Genomic DNA, 17,095 nt, shown 5'->3' with positions numbered 1-17,095 from the left:
GTCACAGATTAAAAAAAATGGCAGTTAATTAACAAACATTAGCAGAAAAGTATGACTTTCACTTATTTATTATAAGAAACGTATAGAATCTTTTACACCATTTTTAGGGTTTCGTACCTCAAAAGAAAAAATGGAACCCTTATAATATCATTTCGTTGTCTATCTGTCCGTCTATCCGTCTGTTATATCTGTCTTAGAAGTTAAAAGTTTATTATATTCTACCACCACCAATATCATTTTTTCGAAAGTTACGCTAGCAGCTGGCAGGATCGTGAATTTAAATCTGGTCACACTGTGTAACGACTTTGACTCCTTTGACTGGACAATTTTGTCAATGATTGGACATTTTTCAGTTTTGTTTTTTTTGCATTTTGTAATTTTACTCACAGACCAGTAAAATATTGCAAAACAAGCCAACGTGAAAAAAAATTGCAAATTATAATATCACATATTGTTGCTTTCAGAATTCGATAATTCAGGTGTATTTGTAACGTTATAATATGTCTTCCGATCCTTTATTTGGATGGGATCTAACTTTCAAGACCGTTGAAAAAGATATTAAACAAAAATCTGATGTTGTTGTTGCCTTTATTCATTGGAATTTAATAAAAAGAGGTTTTCGCAGTATTGGAATTGGTGATGAGGTAAGCATTCGGCAAACCTACCCACTTTATCTACCCTAAAACAGCCATTCTGTGGCTACTCAGAAGCGTGTGTTTTTTTATCCAGGGTGGATATTGTATATTAATAATTGAGGTTTTTGGCAAGCAGGATGGACAAAGATTCACAGAGATTATGTGCTTGATTTGCGCTGCACACTGTACCTGTGATTTTACATTTTACTACAGATTTAGCAGTTTGAGACAAATTAATCTGGGGTTTTAATTAATACAGGGTGCAGTCAAAGACTTAATTATACACAACATAAACTTTGTATTCAAACTTTTCAGAGCACACTGACAGGTGATGAGTCTAAAAGTGAACTGCTGCCGGCAGGTTGGAATGGCAGCGGGAATTACACTCTGCGCTATGTGTTTGAAGAGAAGCTGTTTATTTTGCATGGATTAACCACTAATGGAAATCTTATTGTGAATTTAATGGTAAATCTCGTATGTTATTATAATCCTGCGAAAACTCAGATTTTCCAAGGTAAACCTATAATGTCTCTGGCATGCAAGTTATCTCAGTACTAAACTTTGTCAAAATTGGCTAAGAAATAGGTCCTGAAATGATAACAATACTTTTGCATTTATAATATTAGTAGAGATTGCCAAGAGGTATGTACATGGTGTAGTCTAAGTTGTGTCTTATTATCGGGCTTCGCACAGGTAGCTTATTAAAATTTTTGTAGGTATCTCTAATTTTTTGAAAATAAAATAAATAGGAATAACATAGCTTTCTATGGCTGAAAGAATTTTAAAAATTGGTAGAGTAGTTTCAGAGATTACTTTCTATAAACAACCTTACAAACTACCTGTTTATAATATTAGTACAGATAACATTTGTAAATGTCTGCTTTACAGAGATCAGTAGACTTGGCAGTGTCAAACATAGCAGTCACAATAGAGGAGATGGTGAACCAAACCAGTGGCTCAATAGACAAGATGCTGCCAAACTACAAGGAGTTCATGCATAACATCAAGAGAGACCTGATTGACACTATCATAGATAAACCCACAAGCACAGCTCAGACTCAAACAGCAAACAGTAAGAAAGCTTGTTATATTCCTCAACATAACCTATAAGCTCATTAGGGAGGGAGTTCATCTTTCCATCTGAATATCTATCTGAACTATAATGGTAGAGATTACAAATTTTCACATAGTGTATGTTGCCATTACAACAACAAATAATAAAAAATTTAAAATGGCCTCTATGTAATTAAAAATAATATGTAAATTATGAAAGTACATCTATACATATAATAAAATTGTAGAAAAGTGGTGTCTGTACAATGGAAATATATAAAAAAAAAGTAGCAGGGGTTGTTATTATATCGATGCCGAACCCGAAATTGTAATTAATTTTTTTTTTTGTCTGTTTGTCTGTTTGTCTGTTTGTCTGTGTGTTTGTGCACGCTAATCTCAGAAACGGCTTATTCGATTTAGATACAATTTTCACTAATATATTGTAGTAAGCTTCACTTAGGATTTAGTGTTTATTTCATGTCAATCGGTTCATAAATAAAAAAGTTATGTCAATTTAAAGAATCACGGCGCCTCGCGCCTGAGCGTCCGTGGCTATATAAAGCGCGAAAAGTCACTATTCCACGCGAACGAAGTCGCGGGCACAGCTAGTAGTACATAATCTTGTGCAATGCTACGGAATGCTATGCTTCATAAGTAGCCATGACTACGATTTTTAGTGTAATTATTAAGTAATTTGTCACAAAAATACTGAAAAGTGAGGTCTTTATGACCTGTATTATTGATTATATCTGCCTGATTTTAGAAGTGAAAACTTTTTTACACATGTTTTTGGGATGGCTAAAAACTTCAAGGTTGCATCAACATGCTAAAGTTAACAGTGGCACTTCGATGCCGATAGATGTGAAACCTAAACTAATTTTAATGATTTCAATTTACAAATTATGATATTTTGATTGTTGATACTACAATAACATTAATTTGAAAACCCAAAAAAAAAACACTTACTTCATAGTTTTAAGTTTTCACTTCTGGCGGCAGTCCCCATTGACTGCCAATTTTTTTATTGTAGCTACTTCAGCCACATATAGAAATTCAAATGATGATCCTCTCAGAGTGATGCCAAGACCCATGCCTGGAGTTGTTCCTGACAACCATGACTTATGGTGAGAGAATTTTGAACTATTCACTGTGAATGGGTATCTAAATCCATACTAATATTATAAATGCGAAAGTGTGTCTGTCTGTCTGTCTGCTAGGCTTTCACGGCTCAACCGCTGAACTGATTTTAATGAAATTTTGTACAGACTTAGGATACATTCCGGGGAAGGACATAGGCTACTTTTTATCCCGGAAAAACCAACAGTTCCTGCGGGGTTCCTAAATACTCATGATTCATATGAAATTTGGTACCGAGGTAGCTTGCATCCCTGTAATTGACATAGGCAACTTTTCATCCCGGAAAATCAAACAGGTCCCACGGGATCTTTAAAAACCTAAATCCACGCGGACGAAGTCGCAGGCATCCTCTAGTATGCATATAAAAGGAAAAGCTGACTGACTGATCTATCAACGCATAGCTCAAACTACTGGATAGATTGAGTTGAAATTTGGCATGCAGATAGTTATTGTGAAGTAGATATCCGCTAAGAAATAATATTTTTAAAATTCAACCTTAAAGTAAAGAAGGGGTTTGAAATTTTTTGTATTTTTTGTTATAGCAGCAATAGAATTACACATTCTGTGAAAATTTCAACTGTCTTCCGATTACGGTTCACGAAATACAGCCCATTGACAGACGGACAGACAATGGTATTCTTCTCTCGGGGCTGGTTTCTGCACTTGGTCTTAGTAACAGGGTCCCATTGGCATCCTTCGGGTACAGAACCATAAAAAATATTTTTTCTAAGTATTTGAGTTGTAATGTAACTTTTTTTCAGGGATTTGCCGCCGAATCTGCGAAATGTCGGCAGATCTGATCTGGACCCATTCGCACCACCTGGCGGTGGAATGATCTTTAACCCTTTCGGCCCCATCAGGGATATTGAGAGCCCAGGCTTAGGCATCCCTGGGGGACTTCCTAGGTACGTCTTCAATTCACATTTAAATATTTATATTTCACTAGCTTGCTAAGTATACGTTGCAATGCGACTCGCGCGCATATGTTGATGGTGCTAGGTCAGAAAATTTCCTGCAAGCACAGAGTACTTAAGAATATCGTCTAGTGACGCGAGTAGGTATTTTCAAAAATGCTATCTATTTCACGCCGCTTCGCTGCTTTCTCTGTATCATGCGATAGAGAGAGTTGCAAGTCGACTAGGCGTTTGCCTACATTTTATTCTTGAAATATTGTTTTGGGTGGGAACCCATTAAACTTCTACAAAATTAGACAATTTTGATCTCATTAGAAGATTCAGTACACCTTAATCTAGGCTCGTGGTGCCAGCCAGGTAACCTCCACGCGTGCCCGAGTGCTGCGGGTCCCTTTCGGATACGTCCGGGGGGAAGAGCTGCGCTTGGGTCGGTGCACCCCGGTAACATGGTAACAATTTCTTACAAGGGATATTGTTAGCCATGGCTAATAACCTGGTGGGGGGGGGAGGTTTCTCCGCGTGCCCCTCTGATTAGCAGAGGGCACAGTGGAAGAAACCAGGGGTAAACACCCCAAGGGGTGGAGAGCTGTGAAGCCTATCGAGAGGAAGAAAACCTCTTTAAAAATAACCGAAGCGGGCGGGAACGCCCACCTAATCTCAAGGTTTGACGCCTGCCGATGGGATGAGTGGCTGATGGGGGATCAGTCGTTAGGGCGTCACATTGGGGGGAGGAAATTGGAAATTGGAAATCATGGATAAAGCGTCGTATAAAAATTCTACCCGGGAGGGTCCCGCTAGCGGGGAATCCCTTGGTGCTTCGGAAAGCCGGAGCATCGGCCCCATCGTATACGGGGGGGCCAACCGACGTTTAATGGGGGTAGGTGCACGAATGGGGGATAAGGAAGAAGGAAATGTGCTGGGGGAAACAGAGAAGGAGGAGAAGAGGAGAGAAGAAGAAAAGAAGGAGGAGGTAGTAATGGAGATAGGAGAAATAGAGTCCGTGGGACCGAGGGAGGCAGGGCTGACGGAGTCCGTGGGACTGAGTGAGGTGGCGCTTTCGTTGCCGGGATCCGACATGATCGTGGAGTGCGGACCCAGGTCAGATTCGGATGCCTCTATAATCGTGTCGGGTCCGGGCCGCCTGTGGCAATTACAAGGCGTTAAAAGGCCACGTCTTGGGGAGGATGCTTCGGTGTCAACAGAAACCGATGATGAGATGTCGGAGGCAAGGAAGCCGAGAAGAAGGGGACGGCCTCCTGCTGCTGGCAAATCTATGGGGTCGGCCAAAGCCAAGGCGGAGCTGGCCAGGAAGAGGCGCCAAGATGTCTCTGAGAAGGCAGAGGAGGAACTGTTGAGAGCCTCTGTCGTCTCTCAATTCAGGAAGGAGCAGGGGCTTTCCGATTCGTCGGCAGCCGGATCGTTGGAGTCTGGGCCAGCAGAAGAGAAGACTGTGGCTCAGATCCAAATGCGAGTGCAGGACAGTCTGGCGGCGATCACGACGGTCGCCACAAAGTCTGGCCATCTCAAAGGGACATTTGTGCGTGTCCTGAAGGACGCTGTGGTCTCCATTAAAGAGGCTGTAGAAGTCCTCAGCTCGCGCACAATGTCAGAGGAGACCAAGAAACTGCAGGCCGAAAACACGCGCTTGCAGGCTGAAATGGCCAGCCTCCGTAAGGAGATCGCTGACATAAAAAGGGACATGGAGAGTGCGCGGAAACAGGGTTCCGTGCCCTCTCCCTCGGATATGGCTGAAGAGCTGCCCCCTGTGTCGCAGCCTTCTCAAAGGGGGAAGAAGGGTCGACGCTCTGAAGCCATCTCGGCTGCGTCCCCGATAGAGGAAATCTGTCGCTCGGTGATGGTCCAGGTCGGAGAAATGTTAAATGCCCGCCTGGCCTCCTTCGAGGACAGGCTCCTCCCGGAAAAGCGACTCCGCCCCCCATTGGCGGCAGATAAAAAAGAAAAGGCAGCAAAGCAAGCAGGCCCCAGCCTACCTGTGAAGGAGTTGCGTCCCACAGAGAGGACGCTCTCCGGAGAAGAGTTACACCAAACACCACCTTCTGCATCATCCTTCCAACCCCCTCCCAAAGAGGGTCTTTGGGAGAGGGTTGGAGGGAGGAAGAAGGGGAAAAAGGGGAAGAAGAAGAAAAAGAATAAGAAGAGGTCGAAAACTGGCGCACATGGCGATGGACCGCCCTTGCGGCCACAAGGCCAGTCAAAATCACAGCCACAGTCTCAGCAACGGCCTCAACCCTTGAACAAGGCTCGAAAGCTCCGACCGCCTCGTTCTGCTGCGATAGTTATAACGCTGCAGCCAGGGGCTGAGGAGAAAGGAGCTTCCTATAGTAAAGTGATACAAAAGGCTAAGGAAAATATCTCACTGTCTTATTTTGGCGTTGCCGCGGTACGGTTTAAAGTGGCTGCGACCGGAGCGCGGATTTTGGAGCTCCCAGCGGCTTCTGGTGGAGAGAAGGCGGATGCTCTGGCCCATAAGATCAGGGAAGTAGTAGGTGAAGAATTTGTGCGAGTCTCTAGGCCCACCAAATGCGTCGATATACGTGTTTCGGGCCTGGATGACTCCGTCACCAGCAATGACGTGGTGACCACCGTGGCACGTATAGGAGGTTGTTCTGTTGATCAGGTGCGTGCCGGGGAGGTAGTCCGCAATTCCTCGGGCCTTGGGACGATTTGGCTGCGTTGCCCAGTCATGGCTGCAAAAAAGGTGGTCGAAGGAGGAAGACTATTAGTGGGCTGGGTTTCGGCCCGCGTTAATCTGCTCGACGAGCGACCCCAGCGGTGCTACCGCTGCTTAGAAAGGGGTCATTTGAGGGCTCAGTGCATCGCTGAGACTGACCGCAGTGACACTTGTTACCGCTGCGGGCAGATTGGCCATAAAGCGAAGGGGTGTTCGGCCGCGCCACATTGTAGTGTGTGTGCGGCAGCTGGTAGACCAGCGGATCATCGGGGGGGCAGCGGCGCATGCAATCAGCCCAGAAAGTCCAGAATGAAGAGTGGTAAAGCTGACGATGGCCCCCGGGTCGCCTCGCAGTCTGCCGGCCCATCCATGAACAATCGGGCTGAGGAGGTTGAGATGGCCGTAGGATAATAAATGGCTCTCAGATTTCTTCAAGGGAATATCAACCACTCTGCTAGAGCTCAGGACCTCCTGTTCCAGAGTATAGCGGAGTGGTCGATACACGTTGCCGTGGTCGCTGAACCGTACTACGTCCCATCGGGTGACGATTGGGCAGGGGACCTTGACGGCTTGGTAGCCATCACAACCCGGACCGCTGCTGGATCTCCGAACTTCGAAAGAGTTGTGAGGGGGCGGGGTTATGTCTCAGCACAAGTGGGTGACGTCACAGTAATTGGCGTCTACTTCTCACCGAATAGAACTCTGGCGGAATTTGAGTCATTTCTGGTGGACCTCGGAGCCCAAATCGATCGAAATCGCTCAGACCGGATGCTCGTCGCCGGTGATTTCAACGCCAAGTCTATGGCGTGGGGATCTTCGGTGACTGACGCGCGTGGTAGGGAGCTCGAGGAGTGGGCGCTCTCAATGGGGCTGTCGGTGGCGAACCGGGGGACGGCTTACACGTGTGTGCGGCAACAGGGTGGCTCCATTGTAGATATCACTTTTGTTGATGCTGCTCTGGCATGCAGTGTCCATGGTTGGGAAGTGTTGGAAGGTGAGGAGACACTCTCCGATCACCGATATATTCGGTTCACAGTTGCCTCATCTGCAGCATCTGCAAGCGGTACAAGTCAGATCTCACGAGGCAACTGTCCTCGCTGGTCATTGAAGCGCTTAAACAAGGAGGTCTTGTACGAGGCGGCATTGGTTCAAGCATGGGTAACGGGTTCTGAAAATCCAGTGGAGGTGGAACGGGAGGCCGAGTCATTCAGCAAAGCCATGATGCAGGTTTGCGATGCGGCTATGCCACGAGTCGGTCCCTGCCCGCCAAAAAATGCAGTGTACTGGTGGTCAATGGAGATAGCGCAGCTGCGTAGATCCTGCGTAGCAGTGAGACGCCAGTACCAAAGGAGCCGCCGCCGTCGAAATCGGAATGAGCCAGAGGAGGCGCGCCTCTACGCGCTGTACAGGGAGGCTGTCGTTGCCCTACAGGTGGCCATTAAAACGGCAAAGGAGCTGGCGGAAGAGGAGATGCTTGAGAGCCTCAACGCCGATCCGTGGGGGCGACCATATAAAATGGTCCGACGAAAGCTGCGCCCCTGGGCACCACCCCTCACACAAACTCTTCAGCCTCAACAGCTGGAGATGGTCGTGGATTCGTTGTTCCCACAAAGGGTCATTCAGGAGTCACCTGATATGGCGCCGCCTACAGCTGGAGAGGACGAGACTGTTTCTCACGCGCCCGAAGTCACCGAGGGTGAACTAAAGGCAGCGGTGCTGCGGCTCCGATCCAAAAACACCGCTCCGGGTCCTGATGGAGTGCACGGCCGTGCATTAGCACTGGTTTTGGGCCCACTAGAGCCTCGACTAAGAGGGCTTTTCAGCGCATGCTTGGAGAAGGGACAGTTTCCAGGTCCTTGGAAGACAGGGAAACTGGTCCTGCTACGCAAAGAGGGTCGCCCAGCCAGTTCTCCATCAGCATATAGGCCTATCGTGCTACTTGATGAGGTAGGCAAGCTCTTCGAACGTGTGGTTGCCGCGCGTATTGTTCAACACCTGGAGGAGACAGGACCGGGTCTCAGCGACCATCAGTTCGGCTTCCGCCGGGGCCGTTCCACCATTGACGCAGTCGCACGGGTGAAGGCCCTAACGGATGACGCAGTTTCTCGGGGTGAGGTAGTCTTAGCGGTGTCTCTTGACATCGCTAACGCTTTTAACACCTTGCCTTGGAACAGCATCAGGGAGGCGCTGAGATACCATGCGATGCCGGCATATCTCAGACAAATCGTGGAGGCCTATCTCTCGGGCCGGGCTATTGTCTATCCGGCACACGGTGGAGAATGGGTACGCCGAGAAGTGTCGTGCGGTGTTCCACAGGGTTCGGTTCTTGGGCCTCTCCTGTGGAACATCGGCTATGATTGGGTACTGCGGGGGACCAACATGCGGGGTGTCGATGTGACGTGCTACGCAGATGACACTCTCGTGACAGCTCGAGGCAGCAATTTCAGGGAAGCGCGTGTCAGATCAAGATGAATTTATGCCTATATCTATTATGCTAAAATTGATCCAATCGTAAACTTGGAGACTGAACTAAATATTGATTATTATATTTTGAACGGAAACGTTATTATTCCGCGACAATCTTCACTGCCAATGTGCTGCCATCAAACAAGAGTATGATATTGTTATAATGTCTATTATTATTCATCATAGTTTAATTTTGTATCTAGGAATATGACAATATGTAAAATATTAAGATGCAAATTATCAATACATATCACTAGTTAATTTATTGTAAAATAAATACTGTCAATATACTAAGATTGACATGATACTACTGGATTTAACATATAACATACAGTAGTCAATAGTTATTATGTAAAATAAGGAATAAGAGAATATCTTAAATATTATGATGTTAATTATCAATACATGTCACTAATTATTAATTGTAAATTAAATACTGTAACTAACTAGGGTTAGAGTATGATATTGTTATAATGTCTTTTATTATTCATCATAGTTTAATTTGGTATCTAGGAATATGACAATATGTAAAATATTAAGATGCAAATTATCAATACATATCACTAGTTAATTTATTGTAAAATAAATACTGTCAATATACTAAGATTGACATGATACTACTGGATTTAACATTTATCATACAGTAGTCAATAGTTATTATGTAAAATAAGGAATAAGAGAATATCTAAAATATTATGATGTTAATTATCAATACATGTCACTAATTATTAATTGTAAATTAAATACTGTCACTATACTAGGGTTGACATGATACCGCTGGATTTGGTATACAGTTGTCAATAGTTATTATGTGAAATAATATGTAAACCATCGATTTATTATGTAATTAATTATTATTGTCAAATTAACAATATGTAAACCATAAATATGTGTTGCTGATGATATTATTATGTTAAATTTAATATTGTGTTAGGTTGGTACATTGTACCAACCTTCAAATAAATATTAAGATGGACGTCACAATGGATTCCCGCCTTGTTTGCGATGGCAGTGTCTATAAAAGTACCTTACCTCGACGGAGAGGGGTCATTCTTGTGGAATAATTCAGTCTACGTCATTCTTGTGGAATAATTCAGTCTACGTCATTCTTGTGTAGTAATTCAGTCTACGACATTCTTGTGTTAGTCTTGTGATATAATTCAAATAGTAAAGTCAGTCTGGTACAAACGGTGAAGTTCATGATGCCAGAGCAAACAAGGGCGGCAGGTTATACCAAAGTTAAGTATTCTTATATTTTATTGATAATTGATATAATTGATAACTATTTGCTGGTTATAACTGATTGTTAAATATGTTTTAGTACTATGTATTGAATGTTGTAATGGTTTTAAAAAGACGTGTGTCGTGGAGTTTCTTTGCCCTTTCTTCTCCACGACGAAACACCTTTGCGAAACGGGCGGTAGAGTCATCTTTAAATAAATAGATCTATGCTGAACAATACAATAAAATATAGATAGATCTATAAAGATTAAAGTGACAAAGATATCTGAATAAACGACTAATTATTATTATTCAGCTTGGTTTGTTTTACTTATGTGTTTACTACCTACCCTCTCTTGGTAATTAATTAACTTTATCTATTGAAGTGAAAGTATAGATTAGGTTTTTAACTTATTTAATTTTAGAAAACAGTTTAGGATTCTTACTTTTACTAAATAATACAGTAGTTACTTTGCTTGATTTTAATTGTTAAATGATTTAACATTTAGGCTTTACCTGACAAAATCATAGCTACCTACAAGTTTAAATAAAAGATAGATGTTAACTTTTATTAGTCATCATTTAAGCCCACTCTATAACCAAAAATCTAACATCAGAAGTGGGATACGATAAGTTCTTGTCGAAATACTAATACTTTTCAAATGCTTTCAGTAATCGTGGATGCGGCCTCTCCTCGAAGCGACAGGCTTCTGCCTGTCGTCAACGGCACTTGGTGCTGGTAATCCGAAGGCCAGAGAGCGATGGACAACCCTGTCGTCAGTGGCCTTGATGCTAGTTTGGCACCGCTAGTTAAAACATTTCTCCATTGGTGAAATTCAATGCTACAGCTAAGTTCTAGTGTTTTTTTTTTTTTTTTGTGAGGGTGGTTACAAAAATTTTAATTAATAAGACAAATCTAGATTAAGATAATTTTATTTAGATAATGGTAAATCTAGTTAGGCGTCAGATTGGCCGAGCGATTTATATAAAATGTATTTGTGAAATAATCACAAAATTATTATACTCTATCAAAGCAAAAAAATAACAACAAACAGTAAATTTGCTTTCGAGAATATATCATACCCATTTACTTTAGGTAAAAGTCTGAAGACAGTGTGAATTTTCAAAATTATGATTTATGAAACTTAAGCATAAAAAAAAAAACTATTTACTTTCTTTTCTCTTAAAGCAATTTAAATAATTTTTGACACTCAAGTGTTTTTTTTTTGGGCTCTCTTCAACTTGCCTTAAACAAAAAAAAAAAATATTCCCCTTAAATATAGTTTGATTTTTAATCTTACTAATAAAATATCCTCACTGTTCCTATATTTAGTATACAGATACCTAATGTTAATAAGTCTTCCTACTAATAGTAATACATCCATTTTATTTTGGAAATACCTACATTATAACATTTTATAATTTTATTTTTCTTGAGTTGTTTTGAAAGAGGAAGGAAGGATGAAATCACATACAATAACATAAAATAAAGACTATGTTTATTCACATAGAAATAGATAGGCACAATGTTTTGTAACAACAAATAAAACAAATTCTATAATAATCCAATTTCGGTCTGACGTCTAGCTATCTTAGTTTTCATGGCAGTAACATTGACATTGAATCTTTGAATATTAATTGTGTTACGAATAACACAATCGTATTTATATATAATTTATTTTATATACGTCGGTACTTTGTTACGAATGACATCATTTTATATATTTTTTTTTCATGTCGGTATTTTGCTACCGCAGCTGATTTACTTTCACTGGCTACAATGTTCTATTTTCCTATGTACTTCGAGAGCGAAGTACTTATCAGAATGGCCGAATAAGAGATATAATATGCTAATAATTTATACTTTAAATGACAGAAAGAAGAAAAACAAGGAAGAAAAACAAAAAAAAAAAAAAAAAAACAAAAAAAAAACTTTTAGTGTCAAATGGTCAAACGGTCAAAAGGTTAATAATCCCAAATGAGACAAGGACAAATAGAAAATTAGGTAGGTAGGTGTTAGTTCTGCTTGTACTAATCATTGCCAGTACTAATTCTTAACTTCTATTAATACTTTTTTTTTAAGAAGTTTTTAGTCTGGTAATGTTAGACGTCTTGAACTTGACAAATGCTAGTACTGTGATCTAGTAATTGTCTCTGGTACAAGCCCATATTTTTATGGGGGGCAGATTGTTAGGTAGGTGTTAGTTAGTTCTGCTTGTACTAATCATTATCAGTACTAATTCTTAACTTCTCTTAATATTTCTCTTTTTTCTAAAGAAGTTTTTGGTTTGATAATGTTAGACGTCTTGAACCTGACAAATGCTAGTACTGTGATCTAGTAATTGTCTCTGGTACAAGCCCATAATATTTATGGGGGGCAGATAGTTAAGTAGATTATTTAGGCTGCTGATGACCGCCCTGTTGCTCTACCGTTATGTTCCACTCAGCGGGAATAGGTATTTTGCAATAAAGGCCGGAGGCAGTAGTCTGCTGAGTTATTGACCCACTCGGTCTAGATCTTCACGCACAGCAGGTGAGAGGACTGAGAGGGAGGTCTCTAACTAATAGGCTAGCTATTAGCTCACAGAATTTTTTTTTTGTAGCTTACATATATTTTTTTTTGTAGCCTACAGATATATTTTTGGTAGCTTACAGATATTTTTTTTTTTAGCTTTTAGCTAGGCATTTTTCTTTTCTTTTCCTTTCTTTCCCCTATGTACTTCGAGAGCGAAGTACTTGTCAGTCTGGCCGTGTCAGATCAAGATGAATTTATGCCTATATCTATTATGCTAAAATTGATCCAATCGTAAACTTGGAGACTGAACTAAATATTGATTATTATATTTTGAACGGAAACGTTATTATTCCGCGACAATCTTCACTGCCAATGTGCTGCCATCAAACAAGAGTATGATATTGTTATAATGTCTATTATTATTCATCATAGTTTAATTTTGTATCTAGGAATATGACAATATGTAAAATATTAAGATGCAAATTATCAATACATATCACTAGTTAATTTATTGTAAAATAAATACTGTCAATATACTAAGATTGACATGATACTACTGGATTTAACATATAACATACAGTAGTCAATAGTTATTATGTAAAATAAGGAATAAGAGAATATCTTAAATATTATGATGTTAATTATCAATACATGTCACTAATTATTAATTGTAAATTAAATACTGTAACTAACTAGGGTTAGAGTATGATATTGTTATAATGTCTTTTATTATTCATCATAGTTTAATTTGGTATCTAGGAATATGACAATATGTAAAATATTAAGATGCAAATTATCAATACATATCACTAGTTAATTTATTGTAAAATAAATACTGTCAATATACTAAGATTGACATGATACTACTGGATTTAACATTTATCATACAGTAGTCAATAGTTATTATGTAAAATAAGGAATAAGAGAATATCTAAAATATTATGATGTTAATTATCAATACATGTCACTAATTATTAATTGTAAATTAAATACTGTCACTATACTAGGGTTGACATGATACCGCTGGATTTGGTATACAGTTGTCAATAGTTATTATGTGAAATAATATGTAAACCATCGATTTATTATGTAATTAATTATTATTGTCAAATTAACAATATGTAAACCATAAATATGTGTTGCTGATGATATTATTATGTTAAATTTAATATTGTGTTAGGTTGGTACATTGTACCAACCTTCAAATAAATATTAAGATGGACGTCACAATGGATTCCCGCCTTGTTTGCGATGGCAGTGTCTATAAAAGTACCTTACCTCGACGGAGAGGGGTCATTCTTGTGGAATAATTCAGTCTACGTCATTCTTGTGGAATAATTCAGTCTACGTCATTCTTGTGTAGTAATTCAGTCTACGACATTCTTGTGTTAGTCTTGTGATATAATTCAAATAGTAAAGTCAGTCTGGTACAAACGGTGAAGTTCATGATGCCAGAGCAAACAAGGGCGGCAGGTTATACCAAAGTTAAGTATTCTTATATTTTATTGATAATTGATATAATTGATAACTATTTGCTGGTTATAACTGATTGTTAAATATGTTTTAGTACTATGTATTGAATGTTGTAATGGTTTTAAAAAGACGTGTGTCGTGGAGTTTCTTTGCCCTTTCTTCTCCACGACGAAACACCTTTGCGAAACGGGCGGTAGAGTCATCTTTAAATAAATAGATCTATGCTGAACAATACAATAAAATATAGATAGATCTATAAAGATTAAAGTGACAAAGATATCTGAATAAACGACTAATTATTATTATTCAGCTTGGTTTGTTTTACTTATGTGTTTACTACCTACCCTCTCTTGGTAATTAATTAACTTTATCTATTGAAGTGAAAGTATAGATTAGGTTTTTAACTTATTTAATTTTAGAAAACAGTTTAGGATTCTTACTTTTACTAAATAATACAGTAGTTACTTTGCTTGATTTTAATTGTTAAATGATTTAACATTTAGGCTTTACCTGACAAAATCATAGCTACCTACAAGTTTAAATAAAAGATAGATGTTAACTTTTATTAGTCATCATTTAAGCCCACTCTATAACCAAAAATCTAACACGCGCGTCTTGGCGACGGCTGGAGTGGCCCAAGTTGTAGCGCGTATCCGGCGGCTGGGACTTCAAGTAGCCCTCAATAAGTCTGAGGCTCTGTGCTTTCATGGGCCAAGGAGAGCACTTCCAGCGGGCGAATATCTGGTAGTGGGCGGAGTTTCCATCGCTGTCGAGTCGACGATGAAGTACCTAGGACTCGTTCTCGACAGTCGATGGAAATTTGAGGAGCATTTTCGGCGCCTGGCCCCCAAACTAATTGGGGCTGCCGGGGCGCTGGGACGGCTTCTTCCAAACGTGGGTGGGCCAAGTGCCAGTTGCCGCCGCCTGTATACGGGAGTAGTGCGGTCGATGGCTCTCTACGGGGCACCTATCTGGGCGGATGCTCTGAACTCCTGCATTCGGACCCTGCTGCGAAAGCCGCAGCGAGTCATGGCGGTCAGAGTCATCAGAGGTTACCGCACCATTTCCTGTGAGGCAGCCTGTGCTTTGGCAGGGACTCCTCCATGGGACCTGGATGCGGAGATGCTGGCAGACATGCACCAGCGAAGGGTGGATGCCCGATTGAGGGGCGAGTACCCTACCTCCACTGAAATCGCTGGGTGGCGGCGAAATGCGCAGGTCGAGCTCCTCCACCAATGGTCGGCAAGGCTCGAATCACCCAGCGCAGGTCATAAGACAGTGGCGGCGATCCAGCCCGTTCTACAACGGTGGGTGGAGAGAGGGCATGGAGTACTCACCTTTCATCTTGTGCAGGTCCTTTCGGGGCACGGCTGCTTCGGAAGGTACCTGTGCAGGATCGCTGGTAGAGAGCCTACTGAGGAGTGCCATGAGTGTGGCAGTGCCATGGATACGGCGCAGCACACTTTGGCAGAGTGCCCAGCATGGGATGAGTCGCGAGAGACGCTCGTGACAGCAGTGGGGCAAGACCTCTCCCTGCCAGCCGTAGTCAGAGCCATGGCGAACAGCGATAGGTCTTGGAAAGCGGTAGAGTCCTTCTGCGAGGAGGTAATGTCGCAGAAGGAGGCGGCGGAGCGCATGAGAGAAGATGATTTGAGCTCTCATGCCATCCGTCGTAGGAGGGTTGGGCGTAGGCGAGTCGCCCACGACCGCCGCCTACCCCCTTGAGAGGGGCTCTCGGGCGATGGACACGGGGAGTCTATCGCCCGAAAAGAAACCAGTCCCCGAGTCGGGAGGCGCACTATTGTGTTCCTAGTGTGCCTCAGACGGTGGGTAGGGACTATATTGGTCCCCCGAGGAGAGTCCTTAGTAGGCGCCGCTGGCCAGGTTGCGCGAACGTGTTTGGCCCCGTAACCTGACCATCAGGCGATGCGTGGAACGCCGAGTTTTAGTCGGTAAAAGTCCGACATAACCTCCGTGCCTCCCCGGGCGCGGTGGTATCCATGAGGATTTCCCCACGATAAAAAAAAAAAAAAAAAAAGGCTCGTACGTTTAATTATTGTAGTATTTTAGTTTAGTTAAATTAAAATAAATGTTCAAGAAAGTTTTTAGGTCAAAAATATGGATATTTAGACTAGAAAAAAACAGGTGCTTGGCAGGTACTTGTTGAATATTTTCATGCCCAGGGCACTTTATAAAGTCCCTTATGATCTATACTTCTGTACTAATAATATGAAGAGGTAAAGTTTGTAAGTTTGTTTGTAGGCGGTAATATTCTATGAAACTACTGAACTGATTTTGATAATTCTTTCACCAGTAGAAAGCTATATTATTCCTGAGTGAGATAGGCTACATTCAATTTTGAAACAAATCAGAGATCTCTATGAAAATTGTAATAGCTACCCGTGCGAAGTCAGGATCGCTAGTATTTATATACATACTCTTATTAATTCATTCTTAGTTCAATTGGGATAATGCCTATGTCTAAAACAAATTATTTATTAGGAGTTATTAAATAGAGGGACTTCCAAAATTCGTAAAATCCATGTCTGATGTTAGTTTTAAGTTTGCTCACTATTTTAAATTATCGATTTAACTAAAAGAGTACGTCCAATCATGTCTATGACGTCACATCTGTGAATTTCATACAAGCTCCCTTGCTAAGCGAGCGTTTTGACGTTTGATAAAAAGTCACTGATTTGACTAGTAGTATTCCCTTATCCATATTATAATAGTTCTAATTTTAAAATTGTCTTTTTCCAGAGGCTCGGTGCCTCCCGGAGCTCGATTCGACCCATTCGGGCCGCCAGGCGTCGGGCCTCTGCCTGGCCGGCGTCCCCCGCCGCCCGACGCCGACCACTTCCCGCCACCCGGCGATAACATGTTTATGTAATAAGGATCTATATCTTGCATAAGTTTATCCATCTATACTATAGAAGAAAAGCTATGTAAAGCCATCAATAAATTTATATTATTTGAATCTTGTCTTTTT

The 17,095-nt window shown here is 41.3% G+C and overlaps 1 protein-coding gene across 2 annotated transcripts; it reads left to right on the top strand.

Moving 5' to 3' along the window:
• The first annotated feature begins 298 nt into the window (after positions 1-298).
• LOC123874411 (proteasome inhibitor PI31 subunit) lies at positions 299-17,083 on the top strand. 2 transcript variants are annotated; one of them, XM_045919730.1, is made up of 7 exons: positions 299-644; positions 951-1,100; positions 1,524-1,707; positions 2,719-2,812; positions 3,587-3,730; positions 16,867-17,009; positions 17,040-17,083. In XM_045919730.1, the coding sequence occupies exons 1-6, from the start codon at positions 501-503 to the stop codon at positions 16,994-16,996; spliced, it is 846 nt and encodes a 281-aa protein (XP_045775686.1). In that variant the 5' UTR covers positions 299-500; the 3' UTR covers positions 16,997-17,009; positions 17,040-17,083. The 2 variants fall into 2 exon arrangements, with proteins under 2 accessions (XP_045775686.1, XP_045775678.1); XM_045919722.1 differs by having other exon boundaries at positions 16,867-17,083.
• The last annotated feature ends 12 nt before the right edge of the window (positions 17,084-17,095 follow it).

This window comes from Maniola jurtina, chromosome 2 (assembly GCF_905333055.1).
Source record: "Maniola jurtina chromosome 2, ilManJurt1.1, whole genome shotgun sequence".
Taxonomy (NCBI): Eukaryota; Metazoa; Arthropoda; class Insecta; order Lepidoptera; family Nymphalidae; genus Maniola; species Maniola jurtina.
The sequence above is the reverse complement of the archived record's forward strand: the minus strand, read 5'-3'. Positions and strand labels throughout refer to the sequence as shown.